General features: G+C 31.9%; 7 protein-coding genes and 2 non-coding genes across 9 annotated transcripts; 2 read left to right on the forward strand and 7 right to left on the reverse strand.

Annotated features, from left to right (window-relative positions):
• Nucleotides 1-193: 193 nt before the first annotated feature.
• On the forward strand, nucleotides 194-1,036 carry PFS1 (Pfs1p; the record flags this gene model as incomplete). The annotated part of the gene is made up of 1 exon (XM_046076979.1): nucleotides 194-1,036. The coding sequence occupies one exon, from the start codon at nucleotides 194-196 to the stop codon at nucleotides 1,034-1,036; it is 843 nt and encodes a 280-aa protein (XP_045933242.1).
• A 244-nt stretch (nucleotides 1,037-1,280) lies between these two features.
• Nucleotides 1,281-1,382, reverse strand: SCDLUD_004747. The gene is given in 2 exon segments: nucleotides 1,281-1,326; nucleotides 1,345-1,382. It is a non-coding gene; the product is annotated as a tRNA-Ser (tRNA).
• Nucleotides 1,383-2,318: 936 nt separating this feature from the next.
• MTM1 (Mtm1p) lies at nucleotides 2,319-3,440 on the forward strand (the record flags this gene model as incomplete). The annotated part of the gene is made up of 1 exon (XM_046079618.1): nucleotides 2,319-3,440. The coding sequence occupies one exon, from the start codon at nucleotides 2,319-2,321 to the stop codon at nucleotides 3,438-3,440; it is 1,122 nt and encodes a 373-aa protein (XP_045933243.1).
• A 302-nt stretch (nucleotides 3,441-3,742) lies between these two features.
• Nucleotides 3,743-6,184, reverse strand: SCDLUD_004749 (uncharacterized protein; the record flags this gene model as incomplete). Its single annotated transcript, XM_046076789.1, has 1 exon — nucleotides 3,743-6,184. One exon carries the CDS (start codon nucleotides 6,182-6,184, stop codon nucleotides 3,743-3,745), a length of 2,442 nt encoding a protein of 813 aa, XP_045933244.1.
• A 520-nt stretch (nucleotides 6,185-6,704) lies between these two features.
• On the reverse strand, nucleotides 6,705-8,189 carry SCDLUD_004750 (phosphogluconate dehydrogenase (decarboxylating) GND1; the record flags this gene model as incomplete). The annotated part of the gene is made up of 1 exon (XM_046079619.1): nucleotides 6,705-8,189. The coding sequence occupies one exon, from the start codon at nucleotides 8,187-8,189 to the stop codon at nucleotides 6,705-6,707; it is 1,485 nt and encodes a 494-aa protein (XP_045933245.1).
• A 743-nt stretch (nucleotides 8,190-8,932) lies between these two features.
• On the reverse strand, nucleotides 8,933-11,839 carry RGD3 (Rgd3p; the record flags this gene model as incomplete). The annotated part of the gene is made up of 1 exon (XM_046079620.1): nucleotides 8,933-11,839. One exon carries the CDS (start codon nucleotides 11,837-11,839, stop codon nucleotides 8,933-8,935), a length of 2,907 nt encoding a protein of 968 aa, XP_045933246.1.
• Nucleotides 11,840-12,374: 535 nt separating this feature from the next.
• SVP26 (Svp26p) lies at nucleotides 12,375-13,118 on the reverse strand (the record flags this gene model as incomplete). The annotated part of the gene is made up of 1 exon (XM_046079621.1): nucleotides 12,375-13,118. One exon carries the CDS (start codon nucleotides 13,116-13,118, stop codon nucleotides 12,375-12,377), a length of 744 nt encoding a protein of 247 aa, XP_045933247.1.
• A 346-nt stretch (nucleotides 13,119-13,464) lies between these two features.
• Nucleotides 13,465-13,536, reverse strand: SCDLUD_004753. The gene has a single exon. It is a non-coding gene; the product is annotated as a tRNA-Thr (tRNA).
• A 232-nt stretch (nucleotides 13,537-13,768) lies between these two features.
• STB5 (Stb5p) lies at nucleotides 13,769-16,075 on the reverse strand (the record flags this gene model as incomplete). Its single annotated transcript, XM_046079622.1, has 1 exon — nucleotides 13,769-16,075. The coding sequence occupies one exon, from the start codon at nucleotides 16,073-16,075 to the stop codon at nucleotides 13,769-13,771; it is 2,307 nt and encodes a 768-aa protein (XP_045933248.1).
• Nucleotides 16,076-16,675: the final 600 nt, after the last annotated feature.

Raw genomic sequence — 16,675 nt, forward strand, 5'->3', positions numbered from 1 at the left:
TATTCAATTTAGTGCTTTTAAGCAAGAAAAAAATGAAACAGAATATTAATAATTTCTTATTTCTTTACTAAATATATTAAATTTTTGTTTTTTAGATCATTTATTGGTAGAGGTACTACATGCATAAAAAAAAATACTGTTATTTTATTGATGAAAAAAGAGGAGTACCAAGTTAAAAAAGAAATAAAAAAGAATGAGCTATTACAATAGAGCTAAATTTCTAACTACAAATGACAACAAATTAAACACTAGTAATTCCAGTTTAAACATAAAACCTAACAAAAATTTGCTTGAAAATGACAAACCTTTTAATGTTACTAACAGCGGTATCAAAAAAAATGAAGATTATACAAAAAAACAATTACTCGGTTGCAATAATCAAGAAACTGTTATCAAAAAAGCTAGCCCGCAGAAAAATGTTGCAATGAATCAAGCAGGGTTATTAGTAGATAATTCTAAACCTAGAATTGAATCCAGTATGGTTGCACATGCAAATTGTTCCAGTAATAACAATAAAAATAGTATCAGTAGCTATAGAGCAAATGCACAAAGGGCAGGAGCTGCAGAACCTCCCTCTATGGAACGGTGGTATTATTCCCAAAACAATATGCTGGGCGACTATAATAATATATTCAATGATGTTAACGATTATCTGGATTTTGCGTATCAGTCCTTCCCCAGTTATTTCAATCCTAGAGCTGCAAGTAATATGCCCAGCAAAGAAAAAGTGGTTCATTGGATGGAAAGTGTTCCCATCTACCAAGTAGCTGAAAATATATGGGAAAATGATTGTTATTCGGTAGAGACCAATTTGGATTGGGAAGAAGTAAAGTTTGACGAAGAAATTGAAGATTTATTTAAAACGCATTACTGTTCTTTAGTTAGTCAAGAAGATATTATCCAATTCCAATGCAAAAGAGTTGATACGTTGGTTAAAAAACTATATGCACTGACCGACAAAACTATGCAAAAATATGAAGAAGATAATGATGCAGTTTATTACGATAATAACGATAATGATTTTCTTGATGAATAAATGCGTCAAATAATGTTTTTTTTTTTTTTTTTTTTTTTTTTTTTTTTTGGCAAGTACCATTGGTTGCTTTTAAGCAGAGCTTGTAAAGTTGTCAGTCTGTCTGTGTAAGTATAGATTATCTAATTTACCCTCTTTTATATAAATTATAATAATTTTATTCAAGAATAAAAAAAAAACTACCCATTTTGCACATAGCAAATGTGCAGATAGTAATTTGAACTATTAGTTTGTATAAAATACGTATCGACAACTGCAGGACTCGAACCTGCGCGGGCAAAGCCCAAAAGATAATTAGAAGATGTACAGACATTCTAATCTTTCGCCTTAACCACTCGGCCAAGTTGCCATTAATGAAGAATTGAACAAAATATTATTCATATTATTCACAATGTTAATATAAAATGAAATATTATTGGAGTTATACAAACAACAGGTGACATAGTTTTTGTCTATTTCATATACCATTTTTACATCCTCCTTGCCACGTATCAAGTCTGTTATGCAATAGAGTGGAATGATGATGAGTAGTTTGAATGATATGGCGTTATAATGATAAAACATCACAGAACATCATAGGAAACTGAAAAGTAAACTGAGGTTAGGGTAAACCCAAAAAAAAGTGTAGAAAAACAATTTAATAAATTTGTGCTAAAAAGTAATTATGGATTATATAGCTGCAAGTAAATATATATATATATATATAAAGCATTTCTTTTTTTACATCGTTTTTCTTGTTTGCAACATAATGTCGTATAATGGTTCAAAAAGACTTAGTCGGTAAATAAAACAGTGACCAACAAAAATGGATGCCCCCCTGGTGTTACTATTACTAAGGGATTGCTTAAAAAAGGGAAAGCCCGTTGTATACAGCTTGAATTGGCAAAAATATACTATATTACAAACATTGGTTTGATTTACAAACATTATTTCAACATATAAAAGAAAAGAAATTAAGTTTTATTTGTACTTTTAAAGTTATTTGCAAATCCGATAAGGCTATATGTCCTGGTGTCCGTGCTTGAAGATTTTCCATATTTCTCTTCCACTTTTCCCTTTTTAAACCGAAATGTTTCTATATTTTGGGTGCATATCTTTAACTATCATTTTTTTTTTTTTTTGTTTTTCTTCAATCTTTAATATACATCACTTATATGAAAAAGCAACAAATACATAGATAAAAACCAGTATCTTTATTAACGTTTGTTGTTTTTTTTTCGTTTTTTTGTTTTTTTTCTCCCTAAATCAATCTCACTTCGATACCAGACGGACAACAATATATACTATGAGTCAAAAGAATATATCGAATAAATCGAACCGGCAATCTTCTTCAGATAACAATAGCAATAATACTCAGATAAATATACATCAAAGAATGGTAAGTGCATGTGTTGGGTCTATTTTAACTTCCTTTATTTTAACGCCAATGGATGTAGTAAGAATACGTATTCAACAACAACAAATATTGCCAAAGTGTGGCTGTACAACTTTACCGCATCAAGTTCCCAATAGTAATAACACATTATTGCAACCATATATTAATAAAGGAAAGTTGTTTTGGCAAGAACAATGTTTTAGAAACATAACTTGCGATAATAGTCTTAGATTCGATAACACTGTGGATGCATTCAGAAAAATTTCGAGAATAGAGGGTTTAAATGCACTTTGGAGAGGATTGAGTATAACCTTATTGATGGCAATTCCTTCAAATGTAGTTTATTTTTCAGGTTACGAAACACTGCGAGATTATTCTCCGCTCAATGCAAACTTTCCTACTATAAATCCATTGGTGTGTGGTGCATTAGCAAGAACAATAGCCGCCACAACAATTGCGCCCTTAGAGTTGTTAAAAACCAGATTACAAAGTATACCTTCCATAAAGTCTAATTCATTAAAGATTTTTAAAGATTTGATGCAAGAAACCAAAATAGAAATTAACTCCTTGGGATATAAAGCCTTATTTAAGGGTTTAGAAATTACATTGTTCAGAGATGTCCCGTTCAGTGCCATTTATTGGGGTTCCTACGAGTTTTATAAGAAAAACTTTTGGGTATCTCCGACATCTTCATCTAATGGTCAGACCAATGCTAATTGGATTCATTTTTTAAATAGTTTTCTTGGTGGTAGCTTAAGTGGCGCATTAGCAGCACTAATAACTCATCCATTTGATGTGGGTAAGACAAGATTACAGATTTCAATAATACAAAATAATGACAATAAAAATCAACAGCAAAAAACTCAAAACTTGGATAAAAATATGTTTAAATATTTGAATAATATTAGAAAACTAGAAGGTATAACAGCTCTCTATGCAGGGCTAGTTCCTCGTGTAGTTAAAGTTGCACCAAGTTGTGCAATTATGATTTCAACTTATGAAATATCAAAAAAGTTTTTTCAAAATTCATAATTAGTTTTGTTATATTCGCTGATCCTGTTAATACATCAATATAAATCATTTCCAAGATAAGGCAAAAAGTAGTAATTAAAATTTCACCTTCGTATTTATTACTTTTTTTTTTTTTTTTTTTTAAATTCATTTCTAAATATTAAATGTGATAAAAAAAAAAAATTCCTGTTTTAATTATAGCATTCGGAGGAAAGAGAATAAAAATAAAATAAAAATAAAATAAAATACACAAAGAAAAACCTACGTACATATTATATATAATATATTTTGATAAAGAGAAACTTACTATTATTATTACATCCTTAAGCCCAATGATTAGATTCTAATGGATCAGATCGTTGTACATTATGATCATTTTTCCTTTCGCTATCAACATTGCTGTTAAGATCAGGATTGGCTTTTTGTATGTCACTTTCTCCCAACTGTTTTTTATTAAAAAGTGGAGTTGTTAAAATAGATTTGTTAAAAAAATTAATTGCAAACTTGGACCTATCGGTACCAATTGGGGCAGCCACATTAGAACTATTATCTGCTAGATTTTCAACAACACCACTCGCATTTTCATCCTCAAAATCGTTGATGGAGTATGACTCTAAGGAGGGCAAATCCTCCAAATCCGGTGCAATTATGGTTTTAGGATCTAGTGTTTTATTTTTTGAATTAGAAGCTTGTGAAGATATATTCCTTTTATTTTCGTTTTCAACCAAAGTCTTATTACCATTCTTTTTTTCATTATTATCATGGACACCATTGTTGTTATTTTCATTAAGATGGTTTGTTAACGGATTTTTATTCCCCCCACTTTTCGTTTTAATATTACCATTATCTCTATCTCTTATTTGTTTGCTTGCATTGGAAGCGATGATGTTATCATTTGTGATGGTATTTTCCTTATCTGAAGTGGAACCATTTGCTAAGGTATTTTCATTAGCTTGTATATTTTGTTGCACAAAACTTTTTTTTGACGTCAAGCTTGTTTCTTCAGAAAAATCTTCGTTAGTACCTTCTCGTTGTTGTCTATCTTCCTGTGCCGAAGACAACTCATTGATATCAAAATTGTTTAAAAATTCGGTAATGGCTGGACTTGGAAATGCATTGTCGTGTAATTGAGAATATTCAGTGTGTAGTATAATTAGCTTATCAACAGAGTTTTTACTGAAATCAAAATTTTCTAGAGCGTTATATCTATGATATTCACCAACTTTCTGTTTCATAATAAAAGGATATATCAATGCCAAATCTGTGAAAGACCTAAAAAATAGCCTTTCTGTAACTGTACTGCATTCATTATAACTGGAATTTAAATCTAAACAAAAATTACTTAATAACATTTTGCCCGTCATAACCAAGAACCTGTTGTATTCCTGACCGTCATATTCCGTGGAACTTTTAGCTTTATCATAATCCATCTTTAAAAAGGAGAAATCTGGGTCACCTTCTCTTTTCAGTTTTTTTATTTTAATAAGTTCCTGAATGGCAACTGCTTGGGAACTGAATAAAGAAGCCTCTCTAATACGTAATTGGTAGAGCCATTCATCCAATAACTCTAGTTTTTCATATATTTTCACTTCATTTTGGAAAGTATTATTCAATAATAAGTTCAAATCATCCAAGATATTCATTGACAACTCTTCCAAAGAACGGGCCTTTTGATCTTGTTGCCACTTGGCCAAAATAGACAATAAATTTGAAAATGATTTGATAGTGGCTTTTTTATTTTTTATTAATTTTTCCAATTCACGCATAAACTCACTGCTATTTGTTTCTTTTTCAGTTTTATGCAAGAGCTTTTTTTGTAGTTGTCTAAGCTGTTTTTTCCACTTGTGTTTATTCGATGATGTTGTTGGTTTCCCTTTTAATTGCATGGTTTTTAGCACCACCTCGACAGGATCAAAATTCATACACATTTCATCAGATAATCTATCTTCTGATACCACTTGATGGTGTTGGTTGTTTTCTTCACTTTTGTCTTCGTTTTCTTCTTGGATTTTATCTTCGTTTTGCGCTGACATTGGAATGGGTTCTGCTATTGTTATATAATGACCACTAGTCATATCAACTAGATTAGTCAAAAATGTGTTTGCGCTTTTGTTTTCATGATTTGAGTTATCGGATATTTTGTTGTTGTCTTTGTTATCGTTTCTTTTGAGTTCTAAAGTCGGTGTTGCCTTTGGTGAAACATGAGCTGTGCTTATGTTTTTATTTTGAGAAATATTGCTTTGTTGTTGTAGTTGTTCATTTCCATCTATAGTGTTATTAGTATTATTAACAGGACCATCGGTGCTACTACTAGTTTTGTTGTACATTTTATAACCACCCCTTCTATCGTGATCCCATCCACCATACTTTAAATAAAGTTTGTAACTATTTTCATCATCATAGACACTTTGTTTCAAGTAATTCATTGCATTTTTAGAAAACGGATATAGTATTTTTTTTTGGTCATCGAATATTGTTCCATTACTAGTAGCTAATGTGGTGGGAACTAGTCCAGTTCTGCTGGTTGCTGTGGTGGTATTAGTTTCAGAATTGGTACCATTTGTGTATTTATAAAAATCGGCACTAATCATTGGCTGTTGCTGACTAAATTTTGCACTGAAACTTTCTCTAATTTTTTGGAGCCCAAATTTTTTTAATATACCCATATTTATTGATGAAGATTTGGGTACCGATAAGAAATCATCATCTAAATCATGAAAATCAACGGAAGATGATGTATGGTTATAATTTAAAACGTAATCCATTTAGAAACAATACTATTTTTTTTTATTATAAATGGTGCTAGTATTTGAAACCACTGTTGCCGCTCTTTCTTTCTCTCTCTCTTTATCTTTTAATCTTTTCCTGTTTTAACTATTTTTGGTTTAAAAAAAGGAAAGAGGAAAAGGAAAAAGGAAAAAGGAAAAAGGAAAAAGGAAAAAGTGTAAATATGCTTTTAAACCTTATACGTGTTGTAGATTTTTTTTATTTTTTTGTGTCACTGTCATTCTTATTTTTATTCTTATTTTATTATGTCTTTATAATTTTTGTAGCAAAAAAAAATACTCGGACATATCAGTTCCCTCGGATTTAGTTTTAAAAAAAAAAAACTTCTTCTTTTGTCTAATAGAACAACTCAAATCTTCCAACAAGCTACATAAAAAAAAAAAAAATTAAACAGCAGCAATAGTTACTACACAATTATATAAATAAAATCATAGTCTCGCAGAAAGAGAGGAGAAAAAAAAATTACACAGGATTAAAACATCGTTCAAAAAATTCATCTCAAGCATCATAAGTAGTGGCAGAAACATGACCACCATGACCAGTCCAGTCAAAGTGAATGTCTTCACCCTCCTTATAGTGGTCATTAGCGGCTTCTGGTAAAACTCTGAATGTGTGGGCACCGAAATAATCACGTTGAGCTTGCAACAAGTTAGCTGGCAATCTCTTGGATCTGTAACCATCGTAAAAGGCCAGGGCAGTAGAGAAAGCTGGGGTTGGAACACCATAACTAGTAGCTAAACCAATACTTCTTCTCCAGCCTGGTTGAGCCTTGTTAAGAGCATCGGTGAAAAATTTGTCAAACAACAAGTTTTCCAAATCTGGGTCCGCTCTGTAGGCTTTGGTAATTTCACCAAGGAAGATAGATCTGATGATACAACCACCTCTCCACATTAAAGCAATAGCTGGGTTGTTTAATTTCCAGCCGTAATCTTTACCGGCTTGACGAATCAACATGAAACCTTGAGCATAAGAAATGATTTTAGAAGCATATAAAGCTTGTTCTAAGTCATCAATAAAAGCTTGTTTATCTTTGACAGCATCCTTAGGGATTTCTGGACCAAGTAATTTAGTAGAAGCTCTGATACGTTCTTCTTTCAAGGCACTCAAACATCTAGAGAAAACTGCTTCACCAATCAAGGTAACTGGCATACCCAAATCCAAAGCGTTTATAGCAGTCCACTTACCAGTACCCTTTTGGCCAGCAGTATCTAAAATTTTTTCCACTAGAGGGGTACCGTCGGTATCATTGACCTTCAAAATGTCTCTGGTAATTTCAACTAAGAAAGAATCCAAAACACCTTTGTTCCATTTAGCGAATACTTCACTAATCTCTTTATCGGTGAAACCACCAATTCTCTTCATGATGTCATAAGCTTCGCAAATGACTTGCATATCACCATATTCGATACCATTATGAACCATTTTAACATAGTGACCGGCTCCGGCAGGACCAACCCAATCACAACATGGCTCACCATCAGACTTGGCAGCAATGGATTGGAAAATGTTCTTAATGTATGGCCAAGCTTCTTCGGCACCACCTGGCATCAAAGATGGACCGTAACGGGCACCTTCTTCACCACCGGAAACACCAGAACCGACAAAATAAATGCCCTTGGCCTTCAATTCTTCATATCTTCTGTTGGTATCTGGGAAATGAGAATTACCACCATCGATAATAATATCACCTTTATCTAAAAGTGGTACTAAATGATTAATAGTGGTATCAACTGGAGCACCAGCTTTGATTAATAACATAACCTTTCTTGGTCTTTTCAACTTGCTAACTAAATCTTCAAGGGAATGAGCACCAATGATAGATTTACCCTTAGCTTCGTTGGCTAGAAAGTGGTCAACTTTAGAAACAGTTCTGTTGTAAGCGACGACGGTAAAACCATGATCAGCAGCATTTAAAATCAAGTTTTGACCCATGACGGCCAAACCGATTAAACCAAGATCACCTTTAGGCTCTGAGGAAGACATTGTATGTTTTGTTTTGTTTTGTTTTGTTTTTTTTTTTTATTTATATTTTTGATTTTGTTTTTTAAGTTTAAGGATTAGGTTGCATAAATTTAGATAGATTAAGAAGAGAAGAGAAAGAAAACAAAAAAAGAATTAATCCAGAAATTAATTAATTATATATATTATTTTTTTTTATTTTAATTTTTCCTTTCTCCTTTAAACGAAAATAAAAAAAAAAAGAAGTGAAGAAAAGGGGGAAGAAAAGAGAAGTGTACAAATGAATAATACACCCAACTCTTTCCGTTTGCCACAACAAATAAATAAATAAATAAATAGAACCACACGCACAGTACAAACAAACAAACAAAACTGCGTATATAAAAAAAAACCAAAATCAAATCTTGCAGTTTCCCGGTATCCAAAATACTTTTCACACTTCTTTCTCGCTTCTCGTCATCTTCTCTGTCTTCTCTGCCCCTTCTTCTACGTCATCTCCCCCCCCCCATTAAATAAAATAAAATTAGTCTCACAAATCAAAACGAGAGGGATAATTCAATTTTCAATTCGCCATCAACAGTTAACCACATCGGACCACTGCCACCCGCAAAATAAAATAAAATAAAATAATTTAATTTAATTTAAAATATTCAGTATTATTCCAACCTGTCGTATCTTCATTGTCTGTCTTGGCTTGTTCCCAAATAATTATTAATCTACTATTACACCATTTGTCCTTGATCAAAAAATAATAATAACAATAACCGTTACAACCCAGGCGATGGCTTTAAGTGCGAATTATTTAACAAGTTAATCCCGCTTAACCTTTTGGAGTTAAAATTGCTACTACCACTTCTTGAGCGGCTTAATAAATCCGGTGTGCTATTATTGCTTTTCATCGAATACACATTGTTACTGGTATTGTTGCCACCATTATTCCCACTTAATGCACCGTTGCCTATGTTGCCACGTATCGATCTCATAGATGATGACTTGGACAATGATGTTGGCAACGCGTGCGGTAATTGTTGGTTATTTAATCTTTTAAATGGTTTAGGAATAAATTCCTCATTCCTCTGTGATACACTGGTATCTGTGGCATCTGTCTTGTTTGATTCAACTTCGCTAATGTTTCTATCACCATTACTCTTATCAGTGGTGGTAGTGCTGCTATCAATATTATTATGATTACTCATAGTCAATTTCTCAAGTGCGTTAGTTAAACTATTTCTTATGTTAGTGGTTGTTGCTTCTGCCACTATTGTAGGGGTAATTTTCCTTTTCTGTTCAAATTCATCATCTATATTATCATTATTCTGCACCGCTATACTTGGCTTAACATGTCTTTGAGTTATTTGCGCTTCAACGGGAGGTTTTGCAACTGACAACAGAGACTTTTCCTTAATAGCTTTATCTAAACTTTCTCTAATATCCTTATTGAAGATAATATTCCTCATAATATCATTAGTAGTTGCCAAATCCTTAGGCGACCTGTTAAAAATGAAAAATTGACTTAATGGAATGTTGCCCCTGTTGTTAGTGTTACTGTCACTGCTAAACAAAACATCACCTATATTTCCATCTTTGTCTAAACTGTTAAAATGTAATACTACTCTTTTAATAGCTAACAAATTACACAATGATAAGTGATTCAAGCAATCATAATTGTTGGATTTTAACGAATCGTATAATCCAATAGGTAATAAACTATCCGGCAAATCTAACAACCATAGTTTCAATAGAAGAATTAAATTATAAATATTGTTGGAACTCGCAGCAAATCGATTCAAAAACAAGTCAATGGCAGATTCTTGGTCATCAGCATTTTTATAAATATTAGTAAGTTCCCGTTTCAGCTGATAGCCCTGTAAGAAAATATCACTGCTATTCATTGTATCCCAGGTTTTAATAATGAGATCCCATTCACTTGTTTGTTCTAAATTCTCCAAAACTTTTGTTAAAATATAAGGGCATTCATTCCCGATTAATTCCGCTTGAAAAATTGGCTGTTGTTTTACACCTGTTTTTGCATCCAATTTCAAAAATGGAATCGATCCATTTTTTGGCTTAACGAAGTTTCCCAAAACCCCATAAGAATAAATTCCAGAATACAGTTTTTCACATTCCACATTAAAATTAATCATAGCTTCTTTCTCCTCTTTTTCTTTAAGAGATCTGGTTATTTCAGCGGATACGTACAGTAAAATCTCATTAAAGGTGTTTCTGGCTGAGGTAACAACTTGACATTTTTTAATGAATAACTTTTCATACACTTCCATGCTCTTACTAAAGCTCATTTCAAAATCTGTCAAGTTTTTCCCCAATTTATCATGTTCCGTAAAGTAAATTTCCTTTAATTGTTCAAATTTTTCAATATTTTTATTTAAATCTTTTTCATTATTGATGGCTGTCTTATTGTCAGCATATTCTGGATTGTTATCGTTTTCTGCAGCCGCCCAGTTCTCACTAACTTTTCTTATAAATTGATTAAGGGAACTACCAAAATTTTGCAATGGGGCCTCATTCTGTTGTGGATGATTATCTTGAATCTTGTTTTTCTCTTCCATAATTTTGTCAAATGTACTGCCCCACTCGTAGGACCCGTTCGAGTTGAAATGGTACTGTTGAAGCGATGATTGTGGCTGTGCTCCTGAGGTCGAAGTAGACAACCCAGTAGCATTACAAGGCTTTATAACTCCCAACAAAATTAAGTTCATTCCAATACTCTCTAAATTATACAAAGAGGTGTCTAAACGAGAATAATTTTTCTTCAAAGAATCGTATAAAGCACTCCCACTAAAATACTCGGAATTTTTTTCCAATAACGAAATTAATTTCCGTTTCTTAACCAAATGTTTATCTATGTTTCCCAAAAATGTAACAAACGCTTCTTTGTTTCTGATCACAATCTTAGTTTGGTTGTCAAGTTCAATTGGATATTTTATGCCATCATTACTATCCTTCTCTTTTGATTTCCTGATTGTCTTTTTAACAAAAATTGTTTGTTGTTTTTCATCGTCAGTTTCCTTATCGGAATCATTTTCACTATTGTTCTCTAGAACTTTGGTGTTACTAGTAGTCACATACGCAGTTTGGATGTGGTCATACAATTCTTTGTATTGTATATAATAATTCTTGGTAATTTCCAATTGATTCATATAGTTTTTATATAGTTTCATTAAAATATCATTAATTTCCATTTGAAATTCTTTATATTCAAATAAACATGTTTCCACCATATGAGTGCAATAATTCTCCAGTTTGAATAATACTTGTTGTAAAATGGTGTTGGCTAAAAAGGACAAAGTGTTGGTTTGCTCTAGATATAGAGTCGAGCAGATGGAAGTTTCGCCGTTGGAATAAAAATCCAATTCGAATGGATTGTCTTCTTTTAAAATGCTATTTAGCTTGGCATTAAAATTTTTTTTCTGTGTAACAGCGGTATTAGTATTGTTGGTACTGCCAGTAGCAGAAGCAATGTCTATAGAATACTCTTTAGACAAAGCATTTAAGTTATCTTTGCTAGCATAAATAAACTTGGATGTGAAATCTTCATAAAACTTTAGTAATGTTTGTAGTTCTTTAGTGTCTAATTCAATTCTTCTTAAAAAACAATTTAGACCGGTGATAATATCTTCGCTCCAAAAAGTGTTTGTTTTATATCCAGGAATCATAATTCTATTGGTTAGTTTCTTATTTTTCAATTGAACTTTAGAAATGGTTTTGAGTAATGAAGAGATGTGGTAACAGAAAATGTTGAAAGTTTTTTGTATGTTTTTTTTTGCTATTTTTTTTTGCTAGTTTTTTTTGACAGTGGAAAATTTGTACGCGTGTGTGTTTTTTTGAGGGGGAAAGAAAAGCAAGGTGGAAAATTGAAAGGGAAAAAATGTTTACATTTATTAAATAAAAAAAGAAAAAAGAAAAAAAAAAATGAGGGGATATATATAACATTATATAAAACAACCGAAGAGCAATAATATCAAAATAAACTGATTCTATTGCATATACTACCTTTATCTCTTTCTCTGTGTCCCTCCCTTTTTTCTTATAATATACATATATAACTTTTAATCTATTAATACACAAGAAATTCAAGTAATAATCAATACATTATAAGGGGGGGGAGGAGAAATAGTTTGAACAATAATATTATTAATTGATAAATCAATAAGCACTTAGAACTTGTAATTGTAATTCAATATATAAAAATTATACATATTTACCATCTAAAATCCCATTATCTCTACCATTAGCATTACTTCCAGTTATTTTATTAAATCTCTTCCCTCCGCCTGTAAAAACATTTAATAATAACTCAAAGTATTCTCTAGCGCTATCTATAACGACACGGGCTATACCTTTCTTATTCTTAACACGGGTATTTCTAGCAGTGATATTGTTAGTTGTGTTACTGGAGCCACCAGAAGTGTTTCCAATACCATTGGTCATTGTTGGTAACACTTGATCACCTGCACTTAAAGAAACAAATAAGGCAAATGGGATAAACCAAACACAAATCCCAAAAAACGAAGCAACTTCTGCAAAAGAAGCTCTTTTCTTAGGTATATAATGTGGATCATATCTGAACTGAGGTGGTATTTCAACATTATTAAAATGTTTGAACCAGAAATAATGGTTTAGGACGACTAATATACAACTAGAAACAAATATAGGCCCAGTTAAAGAAATAAAGGGAAATTTCTTCAAATTTTGTAAATATATAAAGTATGAAAATATGGAAAAACATGATAATACGATTGGGAAGCCATCAATTGCCATCAACAAAATGAATAAACATATTATCCCATAAATTGATCTTGATAAAAATCTTTTGGTTGGTTCACAATGTTCTTCAACTAGTTCACTTATGTAGTACAAGCCTGATGCTAATGACAACGTTAGGAATAAAAACCCTAATATAGTACCAAAAAATGATAATAATTCTAGTAACATTTTATCTTTCAGTAGGGATATTCTCGTTACAAAAAAAGTTTATAGTTGTTATTTCTCTAATCGTTGCAAATAGAATAAAATGAAGTGAAATGAATATCTTTTTTCTCTTTTACTTTGTCTATTTGTTTTGGTTGATTAAAATATAATTTCTTCGGAACAAAGCCATATATATATATATATATATATATGTATGAATAAATACGAACTTATCAAATAAATAACAATTACTTTTCAGTTACAATATTCAGTTTTGAATGCGGGACGAACAAGAAAAAATAAAATAAAATAAAATACAAGAAAAAAATATTAAAAAAAATATTCGTTTAAACAATATGAATTGAAATATTGCCACCTGCCAGAATTGAACTAGCGACCTTTGCATTACAAGTGCAACGCTCTACCACTAAGCTAAGGAGGCGAAGATCCCGACCTTAAAATTACATACTTTCTTCATTAATATATATTATTTTAAAATAAAACTGCCATTCTACCACCTTTTTCTTTTTTTTTTCCTGTTTTGCATATTCAATCGACATAGATATAAAACAAAACAACACTTTATAAGTCATTTGAATGTAAATTTCGATTGCAATTACAGAAATATATACTATATGCGTATACAAAAACAAATTAATTTGAATATTTTTGTTTCAAACTAACTCATCGATCCATGAAATATCCACATTATTATCACCTAAAATATCTTGATACTCATTGCTAGCACCAAACAACTCCTGATTCAATTGCTTCATGTTAGCATCCAACCCATCGCTCAAACTATATTCCAATATGGAATTACCAATGTTCTGGAAAACTTTGGCACACTTAGAGGCGAAAACCCATTTTTCACCAAAATGCTGTAAAATTTCAACGCACTGTTGAATCTCAATCTTACATTCAACCAAATCAATCGCCCACTGACATAGACAATACAGCATGGAATTACAAATGGTTAATGTTCTATACAAGGTAATCCAATTCCATGGTAACCATTTTTTCTTATATAAAGAATAAGTTTTCTTCAAAGAACTTAGACAAGCTTGGCCCAAATGATTCAATAATTCAACTGGTGGTTTGGGCAACAATGTGGACGGTCTATATAAAGCAATCTGTAGCTGCTCATACCTCATCGATAGCCATATGTCAGAGTTGTGAAACGATATGTCCCGTTTGGAAGCTTCGTTTGCACCGCTACCTAGCGCAGTGCTGTCACAGGTGTACAGTTTGTTTTCACGGTTGTAAATCTCATCTAGTTCTCTGCGCAATCCATTAATAATTTCTATTTTCTCATCCAAACTTTTGGTTTTGTTGGCATGTATAGCTCTTACGGCATGAACATTTTTATAAATTTTCCCACCAATTTGTCTTAGGCTAATCATCATTCTTGTGACTTGGATATCTTTATTTTCCTCCTCGTATAGTGGTTCCGGTAAAGGTGTGGTGATATCCTCGTCATCAATACTGGATATTCTTCCTATACAAGTATGAACCAATCTCTCAAAACAGTAAAAACTCCAAAAGCATCTATTCCTCATTTCTACCTCCAACGGTGTCATCATTAATTTCTTAGAAGTACTAACTTTAATGTGTAGGCCTAATCCAACGGTCAACCGCATAATTATCCCGCTAATAGTCCACGATGAAACACCTTGTGGTTCAAAAAAAGAATAAACCCCTAACAGCAATAAGCACTTGATGGTTTCGATATTTTGCAATTTCATAATTTTACAAAACCTCTTCATGGATAGATACGAAAAATGTTCACTTAGAGCCTCCTCTTCTTTAGTTAATATGCCAGCCCTGCTTAGAGTAGTGCATCCAATGGCCATAATCATATAGAGTTGAAAAATAAAAATAGTATTATTATCACGTTGTTCCTCGGTTATATTATCCGTACCGCCTAACGCGGCATCATTCAATTCGATGCTTTCAAAATCACGGATTGTTGATACTTTGTTTAAAAATTCAAGCTTATTTAGCATTGGGTATGACCTATGGTTATGTTTAAAATAGGCAGTAATAAATTTGTTATATAGATGACGGTCAATATGTTTAAAAGCAATGGCATCGTTATCTTTCGTGGTACAGTAATGAGTTACCCACGGTGTTGTTCTGCCCCCCTTATACACGTTGGTAATGTTTTCTATTTGGATATCTGCTGCTTTAATGGGTGTAGATATTGGTTTGTGCAACTCATGCTCCAATTTCCCCTGGATAATATTATACTGTGCACCAAACGTTTCATGTTGTTCGTATTTTTTATTCAGCACAGCAAAATTAGGGCTGGTTGATAGATTAACTTTTTCCGTATGATTGTAGGCCTGGGCAGTTGCAAAATTCATCAATGGTTCCGTGTTAATTTTGTTCAGTATGTTTATGAGGGAAGTAGCAGTGAACTTTGGTTTTCTACTTTTGCCCTCGGAAACAGTTTCAGAATCATTAGTCGATGGTGATGATGATTTGGAAGTACAATTTGAGCTATTTCCAGCATGACTATAATTGTAAATTCTGGTACTATTTGTTGTAAAACTGTTGAGTCTTGAGTAACCTACATCGCTGGCATTATTATTATTATTATTATTGTTATTGTTATTATTGTTTATGCTGTTGTTCCTTTTTTTAGCATGGGCTTGTGTGTCAGATTTACTTCTTTTTCTTTGTTTAAATTCGCCCTTTAATATGGCCTCTTGTATTTCCAATTTTTTCCTTCTACGAGCTCTCCCGATGTATACACATTCAAAATTATGTTTCCTACAAGCGATACATTTAGGGTAATCTTTGGAGCATTTCTTTTTCAACTTTCTACATCTACTACACGAATATTTCTCTGCATCGTTGTTGTGGTCATTCTTGCTGTTGTTGTTATGAGTAGACATGGTAGTATTGTTATTAATAACGCTGGATGCAACTGTTGGGACAGCAGCAGTGCAAACAGTTGGATTAAGACTGTCAGGCATATGTTCCTCAACCTTTATTTAAAGTGTGGGAGTTGGTGGTAGATATACTAAAAAAAAAAAAAAAAAAAAAGACAACTAGAAAAGGAATAAATAAACAAAAAGGATATGATCGTTCTTATCCCTATTGTAACAATATTATATGTGTTTAAAAGATAGTTTTAATAATAAGTTTATAGATTTGTTTTGTTTACTTTAAAAAAAGGTCAAAACTTTAAAAATACAGATTGGCCGGGTGTAAAAAGAAGAGCGCTAAAGTAAATGGTAACATATTTATAATAAGCCTAATATTAATTATTAAAAAAAAGCATTTTTATATATCATGCATATAACTAAAGAGCAACATGAATAAAGAGTTTCTTTTAAGTTTTATAACACTTGAAAATAAAACAAACTATAATAAAAGAAATAAAAATAGATTTAATTATTTAAACACTTAATCAATCTTGTTATTATTATTGCTATCAGTTCAAGCACAATCCCTTATCTTGCACTATACACACACAAAAAAAAAAAAAAAACAAAAACGGTTATTAGATAACATTGGCTGGTGTTGCAATGTAAACATTACTTGGTATCTGTTATTTCATTGGTATTGTTTAG

This window comes from Saccharomycodes ludwigii, chromosome VI, assembly GCF_020623625.1.
Source record: "Saccharomycodes ludwigii strain NBRC 1722 chromosome VI, whole genome shotgun sequence".
In the NCBI taxonomy this organism is placed as follows: domain Eukaryota; kingdom Fungi; phylum Ascomycota; class Saccharomycetes; order Saccharomycodales; family Saccharomycodaceae; genus Saccharomycodes; species Saccharomycodes ludwigii.